At 38.2% G+C, this 22,859-nt stretch overlaps 1 protein-coding gene across 1 annotated transcript in view; it reads right to left on the minus strand.

Annotated features, from left to right (window-relative positions):
- Window positions 1-345: 345 nt before the first annotated feature.
- The window catches only part of LOC121323196 (abl interactor 2-like), a 58,134-nt gene continuing 35,620 nt past the window's right edge, over window positions 346-22,859 (minus strand). Inside the window, 11 exon segments of the mRNA XM_041264092.1 lie at window positions 346-681; window positions 4,144-4,270; window positions 4,273-4,334; window positions 7,237-7,323; window positions 7,920-8,078; window positions 9,569-9,769; window positions 11,429-11,559; window positions 13,893-14,042; window positions 16,889-16,986; window positions 20,134-20,151; window positions 22,162-22,338. Of these exon segments, the coding sequence (XP_041120026.1) occupies window positions 506-681; window positions 4,144-4,270; window positions 4,273-4,334; window positions 7,237-7,323; window positions 7,920-8,078; window positions 9,569-9,769; window positions 11,429-11,559; window positions 13,893-14,042; window positions 16,889-16,986; window positions 20,134-20,151; window positions 22,162-22,338 (1,386 nt within the window). The 3' untranslated portion in view covers window positions 346-505.

Below are 22,859 nucleotides of genomic sequence, written 5' to 3' on the forward strand. Positions count from 1 at the left end.
CTAGTGAAACTGTCACCCAGGATGGTTACAATCCCTTTTAAATCAAGATCTACCATTTGGATACTGCTACATACAAATAGTCTAAATTTAAGAATCTGATAATGTCCTTTCCTTAACTGTTGATTGACATTGAGGACAGATGTGCAATTTCAGATTAGTGGACCCTTTTAAAATAAGTGTATATCGGTCAACCCCCACACACAGTTTCCAGATGTAAAAGTGTCGGCTTGCTCGACCAAAAAATAAAACCCCTCTTGGGTTGTTCCCGGCTGCAGGAAGAGCTCTGTTCAAACACATCACACCATTTCAATCCATTTCTTCATACAATAAAGAAAAGACAGTGGCTTTATTACAATAGTACCCTTCATTTTATTCTGTAATTTTCTATTTTGCTTGTTTTTTCAGAGTGTGCGTGATTTACTTTGGATCTCCTCAAGCCTTTTGGATCTTGAAGGACTGCCTCCCCCCCCCCGTTCCTCCCTTGTCCAAAGTAACACTGCCGGGCTCATTCGGCGTAATGCATGATGGACTCCACATAGTTCCCAGGGAAGAGGCCCGTTGTGCCATTCATGACCCCTTCGTACCAGCCGTCGTCGTTCTTCTTGATCACGTAGATGATGGAGCCCTCCTGGAAAGACAGCTCATCCTCCTTGTCCCTCGAGTAGTCGTAGATCGCCACAACTGAGGTGAGAAAAGGAACGTTTAGAAATATAAAATACACACACTGTTCTAACAGACAGAGCAGTAAGAGCTCCCTTTAAGGTCACCTTAGTATAAAGACTACCTCACAATTAAGGCTTCTTTTTCACAGCCCTGAGTTGCTCCTATTGACGGCAATATAAAGTTGCATTACTAAGGCCACTGTGGCAGGGCTGAGCTCCTGCACATCTAAATAGGGTTTTTTTGTTTTCTTGTGAAATGAATTCCGTTTAAAATTGTAGTTTATGCTTGATACGACAGGGCTGGGGTTAGGGAATCTTTTTACATTAGGACAAGAGTGGGATGTGGCCAGGTGTTAAATGAGCAATTGATTATCAATTAACCCTGGCTACATAGCTGGAAAGCCAGTCCTTTGTTCCTGGTTTACCAGTTTGACTGTGTGTACATCCAGGGGGAGTGAACCAAATATGCAACCATCATGTGTCTAACTGGGGTTGTCAGCACTGTGTTTAAATCATTCCTAGTGTATCTGTGTGTATCAGGGAGAAGGTTTCTATGGCTGGGCCTCCCCTTTTAGTGGGAGCAGCTTGATGGCAAACTTAATTTCTAGCCATTTTGACTGTATTTATTACACTGTGTTTGTGTATGCACTCCCGCACTAGGACTACCATTGCTGGTACCCGAATGGCAACCACCTACCACTGCAGTAAGAAACATCTGCGCCTGTGTGGTATAGCAAATATGTGAAAGAATATATTTCTCTCTCTCGAACTAAAAATACAAGAATATTAATTAAGGAACAAAAACTGAATGTGCTGAGAAATTGGGATACACAAGTGTTCAGCATCTTTATGCACAGACATGTATCTACCCTCCAGTTGTTGGTATTAGCAGTATACTGCAGCAGAAGCAACCCAGTTTGAAGGGAAATATTTAATCAAAACGTGTGTGTGTGTATTTATATAGGAGGTATGGGGTTTTGTACATGAGGAAGACATTAAAATTAAAACAAGGAAAACAACTAATAAATTAAAGGGGTATGCTGAACAAACAAACTTTGAAGTAGTTAGTGTAATTGTTTTATATATATAATTTACTTTTATCAAGAAAGGTAATGGTAACCATTTTTCCTCTATCCACCCTTTCAATTGTGCACTGGATGTAACCACAATGATAAAAAAAAAGTGCCTTCATAGCAAAACTATCCTTGAGTGTGCGTCGTGGGACATTGAGAAAACATGTCAGTTGTTTGAATGCCCGACATCCCCAAAGGCTAAAAATATGCAAAATGTGTAAACATTGCTACATTTGCACAAAAAAAACAAACAAACAGGTGACACTTTTAATGAACGGTGACATTTATGTAATACGCAACACTCCAGGACAATCACCAAGTCCTTTTTTTTTTTTTTTTTTTTTGCTTATTACAGCTCTCAAATCACAGTAAAATAAACACTTTTAATGAATTCATTCATTTATCAAACGCAGATGAAGACAACTGTAAAGAGCACTGAAGCAAATCCAGCTTGGCATTAAATGCCTTGAGACAGTCTCCCATAATAGGAAGAAATGGTCACCAGGATAAAGTTAGCAGGTTACCACTGGCCTTACCAACCAGTTAACCAAAACACAAGCAACCACCTGGGAAACTGGTTACAGGATTTCAGATTTTGAATTATTACACTATATAACACAATTTTTGTTCCTGGGTAGTAAGTGTTATTTCCTAATTGCTTATGCCTCAAAAGTATAGAAAATGGCTATTATTCCCCACAGACTTTGCTTTTGTGACCAGGACAGTGATATTTTGAAATATCACTATTTCCAATGGGAAAACGGCCGCTTTTGTGTCTTCGTTCACAAAGTCAGAAAAAAACAACATATGAATCCAAATTAACATGTATTTATACTAAAGTAATACAAAAATGACTACAAAAGATTTAGAAGTAAGTAGTTTTTCGAGATTTACGATTATACTGTAAAGACACAAAAGCACCCGTTTTCTCATTGGAAATAGTGATATTTCAAAATATCACTGTCCTGGTCACAAAAGCAAAGTTTGTGGGGAATAATAGCCATTTTCTATACTTTTGAGGCATAAGCAATTAGGAAATAACACTTACTACCCAGGAACAAAAACAAAAAAACAAAAAAAAAAAAGTTTTATTATTACCCGTGGTTATGGGCACCAATATCAATATAATGATAGATCATTTCCTTTATCAATAAAAAAAGAGATGTTGTCAGGTTACAACGTAAAGTGTGTGGAATTATATATTATATATATATATATATATATATATATATATATATATATATATATATATATATATATATACACTATATATATATATATACATATATATATATATATATATATATATATATATATATATATATATATATATATATATATATACACACACACACACACACACACACACACTTGCGTATAACACATTAGTACTTAAACAGTTTTGTGAAAGTAAAACAAAATGGTTTAGTGTTGTGTACTGTTAAATGTATTAGTAGATGTGTTAGGCATACTAAAGGTAATGCAATGAACTGAACAATAATAAAAACAACTGGAACTCTGAATTTTACACCCTACTCAAACTATGCAGCTTCTCATTCTTCAAGAATCTAAAAACAGCATGCCCTTATGCTTATTTCTGCTGTCACCTTGTCTATTTGACACTACAAACACATAGTAGAAAAAAATTAATTTGATTAGTTTGGAGAGTACTTTTATAAAAACAGACTATGCACAATGTAATTATAATGACACACAAACACTAAAATCAGTAAATGACACAAAAACAGCAAATTACAATTTTTTTAAAAGACAGGTAACATTTAAATAAATAAAATTGACAAATGTAATAACTGCCCTTCAAAGTCACAGAGGTAGCGCTGTTATTTGCATGCTGCATAAGCACCATTCACCATCCGTTTTGCATTATTTAGAGATATGCGCATGTGTCAGCGATTCATTGCATACGCTACTAATGCATTTTTGAAAATGTGAACCTTCAGTATTATAAAGAAAACATGAAAACACATTTCAAAATAATGCAAAACCCGCCGTAGTTAATACTCTGAGTCAGCATTTACACACAAAGCAGGTGATTCAATTATTTCTGGAATGTCTGTGTGCAGTGAAGTATAGAAATATTTTGGTTTTGAGGTGGCTGATGATGGAATCATAAAATATAACAAGACCTTGTTTTTCTCCAACGATATTGTGAAGCAAAGCACCACTAAGTTAAAGTAAGTTATTACTTTCCATATGTAAATATCAGTTAATCTCTCTCTCTCTCTCTCTCACTCATTGCAATCGTGTTATTATATGTCTGTGTTTTGGAAGTCTTTGATACTACCAATATCAAAATACGTTCACAACATTGATATACAATCTTCGTTGCCCACCCCTAGTTATTATAACAGAGCTAGCCATGCCTATGAAAATGCAGACATGCATACCTTTTTCTTGGTAGGTCCTGGGAGCCCAAGGAGGATCCTCCTCGGCATAGGGGTCACTGTACTCCACCACTGCAGACTCCTCCTCTTCATAGTCCTCTGGGGGAGGGGGCGGGGGAGGGGACTCGTCACGGGGGCGGGACTCGTCAACACAGGCTCGTCCGCAGGGGGAGGGGGCGGGGGAGCGTCTGAAACTGAGGAATCAAACACACCGTCACGTCGCTTAACACAGAGCTGCTTCGCACGGCCTTCAGAACCAACTGCTACAGCAAAGACCAATACAGTAAAAAAAAATAAATAAATTAAAATTAAAAAACCAGGAGGAAAAGGCTGCGTTAACAAGGGCTTTTTTCAAGGGTACAATATACTTGCTGTTTATCTGAATACCTTCCCTTTTTAGGAAGCATAATCTTAACATAATATAAATCTATTAAGTCATTCTTCTACATAAAAAGACAACAAATAAAACACACAAACACCTTATTTTTAGGGTACGTGGGATGAAAATATGAATCACAGTGCTTTTCAAAGGCATTTTGATAGAAGCCAAGACAAAGCCCTTAAGCCAGTTTAGGAATACCACTGTGTGAATGTGGGGTTTTTAACCTCATAACATAACCCTTTCAAAAATGTGATTTGATTATTAAAAAAATCCGAACTCAACACCATCCTGTACATCATGCCTGGGTAAGTGTTTACACTCCATGTTTAAAACTGTGTACATCATCACTTAAACAGAATTATGACTAGCCCTTGAACATTAACCCAAAACACAGAATTAACAATCTTAACACTAAATTGCATTTCGAAGGGTTATAAACAAACATTGTAATTAAGCTTTTTTTAATTATTATGTAAATAAACAACATGGGCACTTTGTTATCTAAGCTCTCAAAACCAAGTAGCCATTTAAACTTGACACACTACTAAAGTAGGTGCTCCACAGGCAGCAAATGAATCCTGTTTAAACTCTGTGTAAAACACTTCTACAGATGTAAATTCCCCACAGCAGTCTAAAGATATATGTATCTCACCAGCCACACAGGTGGGAATTGCAAATAAATACATTCAAGTACATGAGCTCAACTCATTTTGAGTTCTAAAGTACTCCAGTGCTAGTCCATGGACAGGCAGTGTAAAACTTGTGGGTTATGGGTTTCCTTTTTGTAACTATGCTGTTGTGAATGGTTGCCTTCAATTCAATACATACAGTAATGAAATACATATCAAATATGTCAAAATACAGTTGAAAGCCAATCAATGGAAAAAAGTACGAGAGGTAGAGAGGGGATGATTGACGGCTGGACTCTGAACTCAGAAAACCACATTTCCCCTGCTCCCCAAAGAAATACCCACCTCTTCAATATTTCTTGGTTGTAGCAATTCTGCCAATTGCTTTACAAATAAATTAAGTGCTTGCTTAGTAATGTATTCTTTTTTTTTTTTTTTTTTTTTACAAGTAACGGCTCTGTCATAGTAGAATAATGTTTCAACATTGACAATTTTATAATATCAAGATTGAAGTCTACGGACATCTGGGTTCTAGATCAGTTTTCACAGCAGCAGATCAGAGCTGGATACTGACACTAACAACCCTTGCTGTTACAGCTACACTTATTATAATTGGCATGTTTTCTAGCCAACTATGCCTTTATTACATTGCTCATTTATATTACTTTCCAATCAGTACATTTTATAGGGAGCTGAAAAATACTGAGTCCTTGCGATATATTAAAAAGGTACAGTAATTCTCCTTTAGACAGCTACTACAGGTACAATCCCACTACCTGAAAAAGCTGGAAAGCCACATTTATAATTCAGCTGTCAGCTGAAGACAACTGTGTGCCATTCGTTCCACTTGACTGTTAAACAGCATATCAGTGACATCTCTAATTTGGCAGGTTTAGGCTACAAATGTCTGCTTATAAATAAATAAATAAATAATTGGGGTGAATTTGTACTTATTTCATTCCATATGACCGGACAAAAACAAAAGGACTGCCCTTAAATCAGCCTCAAGGTCTGAACTGGCCTGGATGAGGACATTAACAGTCTTTATAAGGCCATAATGGAAATAAGAGTTTGGTCACGGTAGGCTACACTTGACAGATTGATATGCACCCAGCTCTGTAATAAACACACTAAAACGTTATTTAGGTCATATGCAGCTTGTACTTGCCTAGGCGTGGAAGGGTCCTATTTTAATCATTTTATAACAGTTAAACTACCTTCTAAAATCCTTTACTGAATTACTGTTTTATTACTATTGACATTTCTCATGGTTTAAGACTTAATTTTCTAGATTAATACATCACATGAGGGTTGCCTCTTATTACAGGGATGGAAATAAGTGTAATATATATTAGGAAATAATTGCATAGCAGTTTGACCCATTCCTAGTTTTACTACGAGTTTAATAAAACACACCAGACCTTGCTACATATATACTGGGGATAATCAAGCACATACTAAAACCTGGAATGGGTGAAACTGCTATGCAATAGGAATCTTATTTCTATCCCTGTATTGAAAAAGAGAAAGGTAAATCTCATACAGTATGGGAAAGAGGACCGGAAAGCCTGTGTAGGTTGTCTTTTTTTTACTTTATAATTGTGCCGCATGTTATTTTTCATCCGCACATAGGATTAAATGCACTGGAATTTTGACAAACTATTTACAGTAAAGGATTTCCAAATAAACAGTTCAATTGTGAACAAGAGGGACCGACCAGTATATCAATTCATGCGTTTAGACTGTAAAACTAAAATATATGGAAACTGTGATAGTTCAAGAGTAACACAAGTCCTACCAAGTTTAGGAGTTCTTGGAAGGTAGGTCTGAAAGTAAACAGCCTAATTTTTTTTATTTTTATTTTTTAAATGGCCTAGTGTGTCCATTGTACAGTACCAGCTTTTCAAATGCTTCCAGATTATTCAGACAGTATTAAGTATTGTGTATTTATGTTATATGGTGCTGGATGTATACCAGTGACCAGACAAAGTTTATCGGATACATATGATCTGCCCAGCACACTCAAGGTCATCTGACATGTCTGTGCTGCCCAATAGCGCAGGAGTACCGAGGTGAACCACTTACTGTTCTCTTGGACCCGCGCCACGAAGCCCATCAGCGGGAGCTGTGGAGTGATCTGTAGGATAGAGGGGGGTGGGGGAGCAAGGGAGGCTGCTCCAGATAGAGAGAGAAAGAGCAAAAGGAGAGAAGAGAGAGACAGATAGAGGCAAAAGAGGGAGAAGAAAACAAAAAACAAAAGCAGCAGGTTAGTCCAAGCTACAGACAAACGCTGACATGAAAGAAGCCGATTGCTTAAAGCAGAACACTGCTTGACCAGGAGGCAGCAGGTTCCTGTTAGTAAGACAAACACCCTCTTAACCGGAGCAGGAGGAGTTTGGAGGAAAAGAAAAAAACCTCAGCTTCAAAACATTGACCTGCTAATGTTCTGTATAGTTCTCATTATGTAGGATTCTGCAAAGGTGTTATTGTGGATTAAAATACAGCATTTATCATCTTGGGAGTCAAATACCTTGCTGCAATAAAAACTAATTTGCACTAATCAAAAACATATTGTTATCAAATAGTTATTACAATAGGCAAACAATATATCATAGCAATAAGCCTCTACTACTAGTAAAATAATAAACTTTTTGAACACAGACTGTATTCTTAATGTTTTTTCTAGTGCATGAGGCGGCAATCATGAGCCTGCTGATGTACCCTGCAGTGCAAGATTACCAATGTCAGACTAGCTTCGGCATCCTTACCTTGACTCTGGTTGCAATAGGGGCCTCCATTGATGTGGTTCTGCAGGCTGGTCTGGGACAGGACTGAAGGAGGGCGCCTGTAGGGTAGAGAGCCCCCCGCTGTTGGCGCTACATGTCGGGACACTGGTCTATTCATACTGTAGAACTGGGGAGTTTGACCTGGAACAAGCAGAAGGAAATACGGACGAGATATGAAGACAAACTAAATGTCTCAGGTGGTCCCAAATCCTGAACTGCAGTCACCTTGTTAAAAGAATGTAACATACAGTATCGCTCTCACACCTGTTTGGTCCAACTTGAGCCCGAAAACATCACACCAAGCAGCTAAAGTCATAGTGAGTAAATCACAAATCTGAAAACAACTTTAAATATAATGATTTCTTCAACCTGCAACTGATTGATCCAAGGCTTATCTCGTCTTATTTAAATATTTGCCAGAGCTTCCATTAATGTCAGAAAGACATTTTCAATTCTCTCAGTTTAACTTTAAGCCTGTCAGATGTTTGGGCCCACTCAATTTATGCCAGCAGCTTTCTTACTGATTAGCTCATTATAGACTCTACAAACAATGCTTAACCTTTTCTCAGCCCTGACCTTAAACCTTCAATGATGATTGGTGGAGCTACAGCAAAGTGATAAGGAAAGGGCTGTTATAAATATTAACATGCATTACCTAGACTGCTAATCATTCTTTCTAACACTTTACACCCCAAACCCTATAAAAAACAGACATCATGCTTTCATGCATCACAAGGAATTAAAAAAATAAATAAAAAATCTGCAAATTAAGAGACAGCTAAATAATGTTGCGGGTGTTTCACAGGTTTTCAGGCAGCTACCACAGAAAGGGCCCACATTGGGCTGGTTATACCATCTACTCACCATCCCTTAACAGACAAACACATGGGATGGTAGAAAGATCACCCTGCACAAAAAGCCAGCGGTCAGGAAAGGGAGTACAGATTACCAAATTACCATCAAATAAAGAAAGCAAGCAGCTAGAACTGATACACACCACCAGGCTTACTTAAAATTTGTTTAAAGTGTGCATATACAATCGCTTTGCACTAGAAGGCAAAAAAAAAAAACCACCACATCATTGTTGCTTGTTCAAAATTATAATTTTTTTTTGTACATGGATGGCAATAAAACTCCCATTGCATAGCACCTGGATCCATTCCTGGATCAGACATACTTGAGCTTATTACCTATACACTGTGGCTACAAAGAACTAATTGGGGGAAACTGCTATGCAATAGGAGTCTTATTTCCATCCCTTATTTGTGAGAAATTTTTCCTTTATTCTTAAATAAGTGATTTACTGGGGGCAAAAGAAAACGTGCTGTTAATTTCAGTTGACATGACCAGTTCGAGTCTGCATTGCAATGGTATTTTGAAGCCTTAGCTAGAAGCAAACTGATGTGCACAAGCTCCCTCCTGAATCTCCTCAAAAACCACGGCCTCAGTGCAGGATGAAGCTATGTGAGAATGCGTATGGGTGGAGTGGTGGATCACAACCATCATTTCTGGTGACATATCTGGAACGGGAATGGATTCACAGGTGAAGCGTGCTTGTTTTTCGTTTAAGACACTGCTGATGTTTCAACTGCCAGCCTGAAAAGAGCGTGGGGGGGGGGGGGCAGACTCACCTGTCACAGCAGGAGCAGTAGTTACAGCAGCAGCAGCAGCAGGGGGAGTTGGAGAGGTGAAGCAGTCAGCAGTAGACTGCTGAGCTCCTGCAGTCACCTCCGAGGGAGGGGTGGGAGAGGGGGCAGGGGCAGGAGGGAGAGGGTTGGGGGGCGCAGATGGGGCAGTAGGGGCAGGTGCTGTACCAGCTGAGCCAGCAGGGGCTTTGGGAGAGGGAGTTGAGGTGGGTAGAAGAGGAGAATCAGAAGAAAAGGTTTTAATAAAAGGAAAGTGTTAGTTGGGATTAGAAAGCCTTTTAGTGCAGTTAGTAGCTGGCTACTTTTCTAGTAAAGCACTCCTGCAATGTTAAAGCAAGCACTAGGCAAGGAGCGTCAACAGGGATTTCCACAACAGGTTTTGTTTCTCTGAATCTGCCGTTTCTACCATCTTTTTGATATTATACAGAATTCGTCAGTGCACAATATAAAATATATATATAAAAAAATTTATATAAAACAGACCGTTATAGACTGGAACCACCAAAATGGGGTCTATTCATTATGGAAACAGCACCAGTATTTAATAAATTGAATATAGAATTATTTAACGGAAGGGAATCACATATAAAAGGTACTATTAGACGAGAGTTTACCCACTCTGTTTAAATCAACATTTTATACTAAAGACAGCAGCAAATATTGTATTTCAAATTATTATTTGAATGCAATAACAACCGTTAGAAGACACTTAAAATACTTCAGTTCAAACCGAAGCGCCGAATCAACGAAACCAAGCAGGATCGAGTTACCAGAGGTGGAAACAGTAGTTTGGGACTAAAGCTTACTCTTCATTCGTCTGCCTCAACCTCAGAACGCACATCTGCTCATACAAATACCAACGTTTACTTTATATCCAATAAAGCACAATGTCCTCAACAATTGATAGTTTGGTAACCGAGTCTAGTCAGTTTTTTCTTTTATTAGTCAAGTCCTACACTTAAGCAGTCAACTTTCCTTAGTTAAACATTGCCACACTGAACAGCTGTCTTCAGTTGCTGTCTAAGGCAGAGTGGGAGTCTCTTGGCTTCAACAAAACCAGAAATCTGCCTTCAATCAGAACATAATTATCTTAAAGGAGAACACAGCGTTCCCACAGAAATGACTGGCCTAATTCGTTACATAGTGAATTCTGCTCTCCTTCACAAGGGTGAAAGCCTCATTTGAATATTTATAGAAGTGTTTTTCTAGCCCTTAAATCAAATTACAGGGACTTAATTTGATTTAAGGGCTAGAAAAACACTTCTATAAATAAAAAGTAAAAGTGTCTGAGCTGTTAATTTGAATTGATTCAGTTGCTAGCTTGATGTTGAGAAAAACACAATCTGAATTAAAATGTGAAACAGAATTTTAATTCAGATAATGGAGAACTTTGCACAGCTAGGACAGGAACCTGACTGACACACGCAGACTGCACACCACAACCTGTGATTTTACCAGGCGAGCCACCTGGGAACCTAGATCTTTTCTTTTAATATGGTTTGAACAATTAAATTTTGGGAGCATAATTCAGAAAGAGGTAAAGCAAAGAGTGAGATCATGTCAATTAGTAAGCACATTATGAATAAGTTAATCAAATAAAAAATAGATATATCGATATGTGCAGCAACATCAATCACAACGCTTATCTGATTTTTTTCACGTTCTTGAGAAGAAACTATGCAAACCAATAGAAGACATCCAAGTTTGGCTCTACCAGTTTCAAATAGCCATTAAAATCTGGGTCAAAAACGTATTGACTTTACCACTTGCTGTATCAGATCAAAAGTGAAAGATCGTGGTCATGCAAAGACTGAGGGAGGGGAGGGGGTCCCCACGGCTCCTTACCTGGATAGACGCTGGGTGGGGAGGGGGTGGGCACAGCGATGGGGATGGGGATGCCTACACTGCCACTGCCGCTGTTCTCTCGACTGCTGCTCCGGCTGCTCGGGTGGCTGCCTCCACTGCTCCCACTGCTGCTGTTCAGAGGGAAGGCAGGGGGTTACAAAATATCCAAAACAAGTCACTGAAAATCAACTTCAAAAGACAAGTTTTGTATTAGAACAGATTAAAGCAGTTACTTAATTCAAAATAAACAAAAATATGCCAGTGATGTTTTGAAGTAGATGGCTTTAATAATCTTTAATAATCTATCCTATAGTTTTGAATCTGTGAAAAAAAATCTTTCGCAGTTTTAATCTGAATTGCAGAACTAAATCAAATGGAATACCAGAGGACACTGTAGACGTTTTGGAATACTGCAGGAGGGCCTGAGCTAGAAAGAGTAGGCTTGCATGAAAAGCCTTTTCATTTCAAATTCTATTTTAAAATTGTGCAGCTGCAATACACAATATGCTTGAATACAGCCAATTCAACAGTTATGAAAATAATTGTTTAAATTGGGGAATGCAAGATAGGAATACAAAAGCAACTATTAAATATGCACTGTAGACCACTTTATAAAAAAGTTTCCCATTGTAAAAGTATAGCCAAGTGTAATAAGGTATATTGAAAGTATGGTGAAGCATAGGTAAGCACTGTAAAGAATAGGGAGGTATAGTAAAGAATATTAAAACAATGGAGTAAAAAATCAGGGTAAACTGATACATGCATAGTATAAGCATGGGAAAACTTAAATATCACGGTACACTTTCATAAGGGTTAACAGTCCAGCTAGAAATATATCAGTCATTTTAAAACCCTCAGATAATGTGGGATCTCAATTCTAGCAGACTTCTTCATAGTTTCAATTAAAACAATTCATCTGATGTAGTGTAGGAACAGTGGATTCAAAGTGAGACACATTATGTATTGGTAAATAGCTGTATTTTCTGGCTTCAGCATGTACAGAACAGACCTACCCTAAAAACAACCAAGCATGTTACAGCAGTAGCAGTAAGCTTAATGACACATGGTAGATGGGGGTAATCAGAAAATCAATTGATGTATTGAAAATAAATGAATGAATACATAAGTAATTAAATAATAAATAGTAAATAATTAAACAAACATCCTGGGACTTGAGTTTTAATTAGAATAGTTGCTGGAAATGCAAGGCTACTATTACTTGAGCTGTAATTGAAAAATTCCATTTCTTCTGAAGTGTCTTCTGACATGTTGGCATTTCATGAAGTAGAGCATACAATGTGACTTTAGATACATTAGCAACATCCTATATGGGATGTGATGAAGTGAGAAGGGATTCTTAGGCCACGATCACTAGCTACTCTTCTGTGTGGTATTTTTAAGTAATTTATGTATTTTTGTTGGCAAAGGCAGTGCTGTTTTGTTCAAAACTGGCAGCCCTGAAGAAGCCCCGATTGTATCGACACAGTTGGGCTCAGAGTAGCAGTGATTCTGTTAAGGCAGGATGCAGCCAGTTTTGCAGATCGCAGAAAATGGTCCAGAATCTGTTATTGTGGATCAGTTTTTTATAAAAGTGATTTTTACGTTAACATTGGCTTGAATTGGTGGGCTTGGGTATCTACTATGTCTTGTGTATGTGTTGACACTTTGCATCTGTAACACGAAACTAAGGATCAGGATTCATTTCCCAACTTTTTGGACTGGTTCGCTTTGCACACATTTCTAACATTTCTGTGCTTCCATGACCACACGTTGAATTCAAAGTCTTTTAGGGAGCTTGAAGCTACTCAAGGCAAGTTGCTGTAGGCAATGCAGTCCCATCAATGCAAAGCATGGACATTTATAAGTTTAGCTTAAAACCTTAACTGATCTCGCTATAACAATTGAGCTTTTTCTGCCTCTCTCAAACAGTGCCCAGCACTTAGTGCTACAAATTGGATGGAGTGTTGCACTATGCAGTTTAATATCAGATTGTACCGCTCGCCACAGTATCTGGTTCGCCCCAAAATTTATAATCTCATTATTTCTAGTTAAATGAAGCAATTCCAAGCAGAAACCAGAAAAAAAAAAAGCTCTTCGGAAAACTTAAGAACTTTGTAGTGTCTCAACATCATGTAATTAGAGGATACTTGACCAGAAAAAAAGAAAAAAAAATCAATAAAATGGTTAACCCCGTGAATTACGAAACAAGTCAGTTGAAAAGGAAATAATGATGATGGTAATATAGCTTATTGTTTTTTTGTGTTTTTTGTGTGTGAGTTTTACTTGCAGACAGCAGAGTATGAGTTTTAGTAGCAGCAGTTATGAAGCGGTAAAGTCTTCAGTCCAAAAAGCAGATGTGGGAACGGGGCTGTGTCCCACTTTTCCTCACTGTTCTGACAGGCTGTACATTTTACTGGCAACCTGAGCTTGTTCAAAGTACAGTAAGCACAGAAGCGGGAGGTACCTGTATGTGCGGTTCCTCTGGTTTACAGAAGCAGTTCGGACCGGGCTCTGTTGCTGAGTGGGCACCATGTTGCGTGTCGGACTCGGCACGTAGTCGTTGGGAACCACGGGAGGGCGAACAGGCTCTAGGGTTCGATAAGGAGAGTGTCGCCTGCAGGGTATGAAAGTATTTTAGGATTCATAAAAAATTTGTTTGTTTAATTATTAAAAAAGAAAAAATGTAAAAAACAAAAAATATGCGCCAAAAATGTGCAATTGTTTTTTTTTTTGTTCATCCTTCACGTTAAGCTGTAAACAGGATTAGGTTAACCCACAACCTCTTACTGAAATGCAGATGCCCACGTAATCCTGCCATTCTACAGCAAGTCCTGAGGCTTCAAATTAATGATCAGAACTGGAAACCGGAGAACTGCCGATCCTAGTCAGACTAAACAAAACATCTTCCGGTCCAAAGCAGGATGTGTTGATTGAGTGCTGCACGCCATACTACTGTTGATTGCAGATCTATTTAGAGAGAAAAGATCTTTTGTGTGCACTCGCTTGGGGAGAGAGAGGCCCCTCCCTCCTGGACAGGAGCACCTTGCTGAAGATGTGGGGATGTGTAACAGGCATAAACCTCCTGAAGTTCCCATTATATCTTTACCATCCACTAACACAGTGTGAAATTGCTGAAGTAGTTCACCTCTACGCAGCAGGTTTCGATTTGGTGGATACATAGTTTCCGGCTTTAAAACACATTACATTCTGGCCCATATACTCTAGTGAGACTTCCACCTTTGAAGGATTCATTTATTTTAATTGATAAACATAACCAATGTGGACATTTTCATTTAGAAATACAGAAGACTTGGTAGATTATTAGAAAGATGAAGTAACAATCCAACTACCGGTACAGGGATGCAAGTTTGTGACCTTATGAAGGAGATGTGGACACAAATATACTTGGTATACTCAAAACGGTTTAAATTTTTTTTCCCAGTCATTCTCTGTACCTACAGATTAGAGTAAGGGGATCCAGCTAGTCCCAATCAGGACCTGCAGAATAACCTTTTTTGAGGAAGACACAGAAAGGTAGACATATTTAATTTATCTTTGATCTAAAATTACACGAATGTGAAATTATTTTGCCACATATTTCTACCACAGTGCATATGTACTCTTACAATGATATAAAACATTTCACAAAACATGAAGTCACCAAATGCCAGCAAAACACCAAAACTATTTGGGTATAGTCAGAATGCTGTAGAAATTAGGAAGATGGGGAGGACTGAAAACAGAGCATCTTTAGGAGAATAGAGAACACTTTTACAGCCCTGATAAGAGTAGTGAATTTTTTTTTTCTTCCTTAAGATACTGGGCATGGCCATAACTGTAATAAAACATTAAATGTTGAAATTATGAGTAACTGGGTAATGGAACTCAACTCTGGGACTAATGCCACCAAGGGATACTGGAACTGCTTAAATGAGAAATAATGTCTGCCTGTGGGAGGGTTGGGAGGTGGCAGTTGATAATGTTTTGTTGTGTGAATATGAATGAATTCAGTGGGTCATATCTTAGATGACTCCAGCTCTCATTTAAATACTATAAGTCCCAGTTTTAAAATTCTGAATGATTTAAAGCCATATAAAATAAACAAATAATTTTTTAAAATACATAACTGAGGGTTGATGTAAAGGCGACATCTAAAGTAAATACTAAAATGAATACTCTTGCCTGTAATATAATTAAAGATTTCACCAAGGAACATTTAAATCTTTTTAAAGTCTTTCCTGTTATTCTGCATCGCACACAAAACCAACTTACTGGAAAATTCAAAACCAGTTTGTAATGTAAATGTTATTGAAACTTCTTGCTTTCTTTACCTTGGAATTTTCTTAAATGGGATATTTCCAATTACGGGTTTAAAATTATACCCACCTACTTAAAAAAAAATAAAATAAAAAAATAAAAAATCTGCAGTGGCACAATACCATTTTCAAGTTGCAAAAAGACAAGCTTTTCATAAGCAAAAGACAAAACAAAACTCCACATGGCTTCCAGATGGATAACTAGAAGCAACAGGCTTTCCAACATACAACAGAGCTGCTTATGGCGAGCAAATGTTGGTCTCAGATTTACTTTGCAGTTGGATTCCAAGCTGTGAAATGGTATGCTGCAGTACAAGCAGATACACACCAAGGCTGGTTTGATTTACAGGAGGAACCCTTGCTATGTGTATTAATTAGAAAAAAAAAATGTCCCTCTTGCTTTGTGTCAGTGCCAGACATTGGTGATCTAATAAGAGGAGGCAGGGGACAGTTTGCTTATAGTCTTCCAGCAGTGAGCAATAATCTATCTGGGCCTTGTTTACTGTAGGCATACGCTCCCCACCCCCCCCCCCCCCCCCCGACTGGTTTCCTCCAAAGAAGTCTTGTTTAAATTCACAGCAAGTCTCTTCTAGGCATTACGATAAATTAAATCAAATAAATAAATAAATAAATAAATTTTAAAAAATCATCAGGTTGGAATAACAAAACCTGAGGACTTCTATAGACATGATCAATCCATGTGTAGGACGATAGCACAGTTTGGTCTCAATAAGGGCAAGCTTTTGAAGGTCAGTGTTTATTTAAGTGCGGGCCGCTAGAGAACCACACGATTTATAAATTTAGTTTCAAATGATACAAATCAATTTACATGCATTTACATCTGGCAGAAATAACATGACCTACATTATACAAAATATGTGCGAATGAAGTTATGTAGGGCAAGCAGCTGGAACCAGACCAAAACTCAGTTGATTAATTTCTGTTCTTTTTAATTAACAGCCTATCCAATGTGGGGGCTGCGGTCCTCTGTGCTCACGTACCATCAGGCACAGATGGATGGAATCTGAACAGCTTTACATTGAGCCCTGCAGGGCCAGCAGAAATTAAACTTGATAAGGCGTGAAAGTGGATCAGATTGCAATTGGCCCCACTCATCACCCTGAACCGGTGTGGTGGTACCTACCCAATCGTTCCTTTCCCTGACACTGGTGGGCTTGGAGGTTTTTGGGTGGGTGGGGTGGTTCTCGGGAGACCACCCATCTTCATGTTCTGTGTGCTGACCTGCAAGGACATTGGCAGAAGTTCTTACTTAGTTACCTTTCGCTGTGCAACAATGCATTTAGTGCGACATGAAAGAGGTGCCTACAGCAAACCACTACAGAACGAGGGTAGAGGAAAACAAAAGAAATGCAGATCAGGAAAGAGCCATGCGCTTTGCTATAAAACTACTCTGAATTATATTGTTACCTTCACAGAGTAAAAGCGGACCACAGTTCATTTATACAATGCAGATTCTGAAGAATTTCATACATGCTATGGAGCCATGACCACCAAGTTCTTAAATTATGTGTTAAAAGTTGTACAATCAAATAAATCTTATGAAGTCAGTACGAACGGAACCAACTGAAATAAATTCAAGCTGAGCAAACACGAAGAGGCCAATAGGATATCAGCTGCAATGAACAGGCCCAAAACTTAAATTAGCGTAGCTTTATTTAATATATATTTTTCCATCTGACAAATACAAGGCTGTTGCTAGGATACTAAAATAATCATGTTGCTAACCTGTCTAAAAAGTAAAAAGTATACTATACTCATTTACAAGAATAGTCCAATTGATAGGAGTGTGTTAACAAACAGCAAGTGGAACATTCCACTTCATGGAGTCTATGGAGAAATTATTTAAATATAAAACCACTTCCTCCACTATTTTGGCAAACAAAATCTGGAGCAATGACTGGAATACCTATCATAATACACAATCACAAATCAAGACATCGTACCTCATTCTCATCGCAACTTGAAGTAATCGGCAAGTCAGTTTGCAACAACATGCCGAACGGTCAAAACGCATTTAAGCTACCGTATCAGATTTAATACAAGTAGTTTAATACATTATTAAAAACGTATGTCTATGGTTTGGTAAATGCAGTGGATCAATGCAGAGTACAGTATTGTTGTACTGCGCCAGAGACAGTTAGATTATCAAGTCTAGACAGCCGTGTTAAATTGAACACACACAACAGATGCTAGAGGAGGAGAGGTCAGGTAAATAATGTCCTGGTATTGAACAAGAACCAGAAAGCAAAACTCCATGAAGGTAACAAAAAACAAAAAGTGAAACCTGTTTAGAGCTTACCCAGGGGACAGAGGGTTTTAAGGGGCTCTATTCAACTGATCTAAAAAAGCAGTGGAGTACAAAAGTTATGACAAACAATCTGTCAATGTGGAACAGTGGCAGCTTTTAGACCCACCACCATTTAGATCAATTACAAAATCGATCCCAACAGATCCTTTGCTTTTTTATATAAGCAAAGGTTCAACAGTAACAGGTTCAACAGGTTTCACTTCAGCAGGGAGATTTGCACCAACTACATTACAATAGCACTAAGAAGCTGGAGAAATGTAAAATTTATTCTACACACAGGCTACGATCTGCTAATGGTTTCTCAACAAGGGCTCAGGGATGGGTTGGCATTTTGCCTTGAACTCTGACAGCACGTTTAGTATTCACCTCTCTTCTGTAGAAGGGACCTGCATTCTTCCACTTTAGGTATGGAGACAGCATATTTTGGCAAAAATGTCAGTATTTGAATATTTCTGTGTACATCGAAAAAATTTATAAAATAAAAACGCAAGCAGGATTGGAGGTTAAATCTTTTTACGGTTCTAAACTATTAAGATATGTTGGGGTTAAAAATTAATAAATAAAAACACACCACAAGAGAACATCACTGATACAGTCTAACTATTGAAATATGTATATAGAATAAACAGAATATGACAAACCAGGGAAGGAAACTTGGATGATATCTCAATATATACCATATTACTCATACATAAAAATAAGCAAGATAATGTGAAATCGCTGTGTTAATAATATGTTTAACACTATATAAACTGTTAAGGTTGAAATCTATAAAAACTGCTAGATAATCCAGAAATGATCTAATAGGTGTACTATCCTTAGATTAGAAGATGTACATACCCCACCCACCCCGAGAAGGAATGCAGATGAGCTCACATGTAAACACTGAGTGTCCATAAGGCCTTCATTGTGACTGCCAAATTACAATTAAAGCACCATTAGTTATGGAAAGCAGCATTATAATAAATGAGCCTTTTAAAAGTGGATTTTATTTAAATGGGCGCATTTTACAAAATAACCCAATTCCAGCTGCTAGATAACACAAGCACTGTAGCACACTGCAAGTTTGGATCAATGTGTTGAAAAATAATACAAATCCAGATCACTATTAATAGTGACACCATATTGTGTGGCTAGTTGGAGAACTGAAGCCTGCATTTTAGTAGTGCTTGAGTGCTGTAGAAGCCAGAAGACCACAAAGTAAATGATTAAAATTCCCAGGCAAGAGTTACAGACCACCCACTCGATATATCGTGGGTGTCAGGGTCCAATATAAATCCACTACATATCGAGGGCCACGATATAGCGAGACACCCCTAGAAAAACAAATAGGTTAACAAATACTCTTCAACCACTTCCTCGTTTTATCAGGTGCGTCAGGGTCCAATATAAATCCTGCACAGCATTTTAATTCATACTGTAGATGGTAACTGCTTCTCATCAACTTAAAGTCTCCAATCCAATTCCTCTCCTTTCTCAAATGAACAAACCCACTGCATTGAAAGAATCCCCATTCCCAACATAGAAGGCTTGTTGCTAGGGAGCTGATGTCACTGCCCTGTGACTTTTGCTGGTGCACTGCTGTGGCCTTAAGTGAACACCTCATTGGCCAAAACAAAACCCACTTCAGCAAGTAGACATTTAATTTGCTTTGTGTTATCACGCAATGCGTGTGCAATGATAACAGTATGATATTGATGCTTTGTTTTTAATTGTTTTGTATATTTTTGTTTGTAGTGTGCAGTACAAAATAAAAAACAAACAGTAATTCTTAGTGAAATTGCCTATGTATATTGCAGCTAAGGCGTGCTCAGTTAGACTGTACAAATGGGGAGCCAACTCCAGGACTGCGATATATCTGAATCAGCAGTATAGCAAGAGGCCATATAACGAGGGGTGGGTGTATTTATTTCTGATATAAATGTGAACTGCAGTGTATTGGACATGTTTATAAAAAAAAAAAAAAAAGTGTAAAAGCTTTTGAGATATCATTGTTGTTTCCCTCCCCTCGTGTGATATTCTCAGTTATTATCAGAATGATGAGCCCTGGAATCTCTTACCTTAAATCTAAGCAACCACTTAATGCATAAATGAAGCAAATGAAAGAGGTAAAGAAAAAAACAGCATTGGTAGGTTAGTTGGAAATTTATAAAGATATGAAGAGAAAAAATTAAAAGTTGAAAGCATCCAGCATTCAACAAACAATGTTTTCAGTCTGATACCAGAGAGAGAGAGAGAGAGAAGTGGGAAAAGCAGAATGCATTATGATCAGAAAGACATTTTAGGATGAAGTCAATTAAAAAAAAAAAACAGCATCAGAGTTTATTCACAAACAAAATGCAGTTTCCCTTGTATGATGTCATATGACATGTGGATCAATAGTCAGATGATATGGAAAGATCTAACTCAGTGCAAAAGTTTATACTTCATAAAGTTTATTTCTATCTGAACATAAAAGCAAGATGAAATTGGTATTGGCACAGATTTCATCTGCTACTAGACATTATACCAGAAGGCCCAAAAGCGACAATCCCCTGTTGAGCCACTTCTTAATCAAAAGAATTGAGACTGAATTTCTGCCTCTCTGACTGCTGTTGAAGGAAAGCAACTGGTCTTAAATTAGTCATATGATTGATTTTATTTTTATATTTATCCATTTATAGAATTTCTTTAAATTAATAATTTATTGTTTTGTACAGCGCCTTGAGGTGTATAGCTCAACAGCTAATGGTCAATATAAAATCAGAAAAGAAATGCAGCACCTTTAAAAAAAAAAAAAAAAAGATAATAATAATAATAATAATAATAATATTCTATAAAGCTTCACACAGCAGGATGACCACAGAACAGGACAACATGGCACTGGCATCTACTTGTTTATTTCTTATATTATATAAAATATATATTTTTAAATGTTCTGCATTTACGAGAAAGGGCCACCACTACGTCTAATCAATATGCAGTTCAATTTCAAGATTCCATTCACGACTCATGTTTTAACATTAATTCAAAGCAATGTAAGCAAAAACCTGCACACCTTTGTCCTGAACATGATTCATCAGACAGGAATTCAGCCTCTGAGGATGTCACATCTTCACTTTACATGTGTACCTGTATATATAGCGGATGCTGCAAAAAGACTGTACTAAAATCTTATGCTGTAAAAATACTAGTGAAGTACAGTGTATGTAAATAAAAACAAAAAAAATCACACAACCCTATTACTGGGTAAACCAGCAATCTGTTTTTAAAAATAATCATCAATGGAGGTTACAGCCTGTTATAAAGAATTCATTCCATCCGTTCAATTTATTTCTATGAAAAAAGCATTGAAGTGCATTCACTGAAAGCAGTCAAATGTAAACTTCAGCAGGATTTAAGGAATTTCCATAAGCTACAAAAAATAGCCAACAATGGCACTCTGCGTAGAGTGCAGGGTGCGCCCTATAGCGTGGAGGTCACCGATTGGGGTCCAAGCTATTCCACTGCTGGCCATGGATGGGAGTTCCCAGGGGATGGCACACAATTGGCCGAGCACTGCCCGAGGTGGGGAGGGCTTAGGTCAGCCAGGGTGTCTTGCCTGCAAGCGGGCCAGAGCTGCGTGGTCCTCCGACGCCGTAGCTCTGAGGCAGCTGCATGGCGGGCCTGCAGAGTGAAAAGAAGCAGATGGCTGACGACACACGTTTCGGAGGATGAGTGTGCTCGTCTTCGTCTCTCCCGAGTCAGCGTGGGGGGGTGAGCCAGACTTAAAACCGGGAATTTAAAATTGGGGAGAAAATGGGATAAAAAAAAAAAAAAAGGGCAATTCCAATAAATAAATAAATAAAGCCAACAATGCTGTGGCCGATCCATCAGACGTCACTGCAGTACAATTGTGTATCGTTGTCAAATGGATCTTAAACCAGGTACTGTAGAGTCAACAGTTTGATGTGCTACCTGCTGACGTTAAATGTCAATAGTGACAAAGGGAAATGGTTAAATGTAGAAAGGACTAACAAGGCTAGCTATGTTACACTGATACTGTATATCACAATCATGGCAAGGATACAGCTACCCCCACCCTGGCTCCCTAGTGAGTCGATCCCTACCTTCACTCCATGGCCAATATCATCAAGCATTGTGTAATCGATGGGCTTCCGGATGTAGCGCACAGGTCTCTCCGGGTTGGCGGGTGCAATGATTTTGTGAGTTCTCGAGGTGTTCTTGTTGGTCGTCAGGATGCCAATCTCCCTCCTGGCCACTTTCTCTTTGTGGATGTCTACCGTCTAAAAGGCAAAGCAGATGGTCAGGTCATCCCTATAGTCTCCACATTTCTTTACATAAAATTATCTCTATTCAAAACATCTTTTAGCAAACAATTTTAAACAGAAGTCAGCCAGACAGTCCTGTCCATAATGTTAAATCGGTGTAGCCTGAAATGTATTTATTTATTTTGAAGTGAGCACCAAAAGCACAATGTTGCGAAGAGTCCTTCACAGCACACAACAGAAGGCAGGCAGGTCGTCTCCCATGGACACGGCAACATACCTGCAATGATGCCAGGTACGAACCAACAGCACACTGTGATGCTGGACTCAGACCTCCTCAACGCACCTGGTCATGCTAACTGTATTAACGGACACTGTCAATTAACATTTACTCATCCAAAAAGAAGCAGCTGAAGCTGACTCTGTATTCCATTATTTTGAATTCAAACTTGATTTTAAATGGTTACTAAAATAACGGTTCATTATTTTTGCAGGTGTCTATGATGCATTTGGTGAAAAACAATGATTGAAAATGATCT

Source organism: Polyodon spathula, chromosome 11 (assembly GCF_017654505.1).
Source record: "Polyodon spathula isolate WHYD16114869_AA chromosome 11, ASM1765450v1, whole genome shotgun sequence".
Classification (NCBI taxonomy): Eukaryota; Metazoa; Chordata; class Actinopteri; order Acipenseriformes; family Polyodontidae; genus Polyodon; species Polyodon spathula.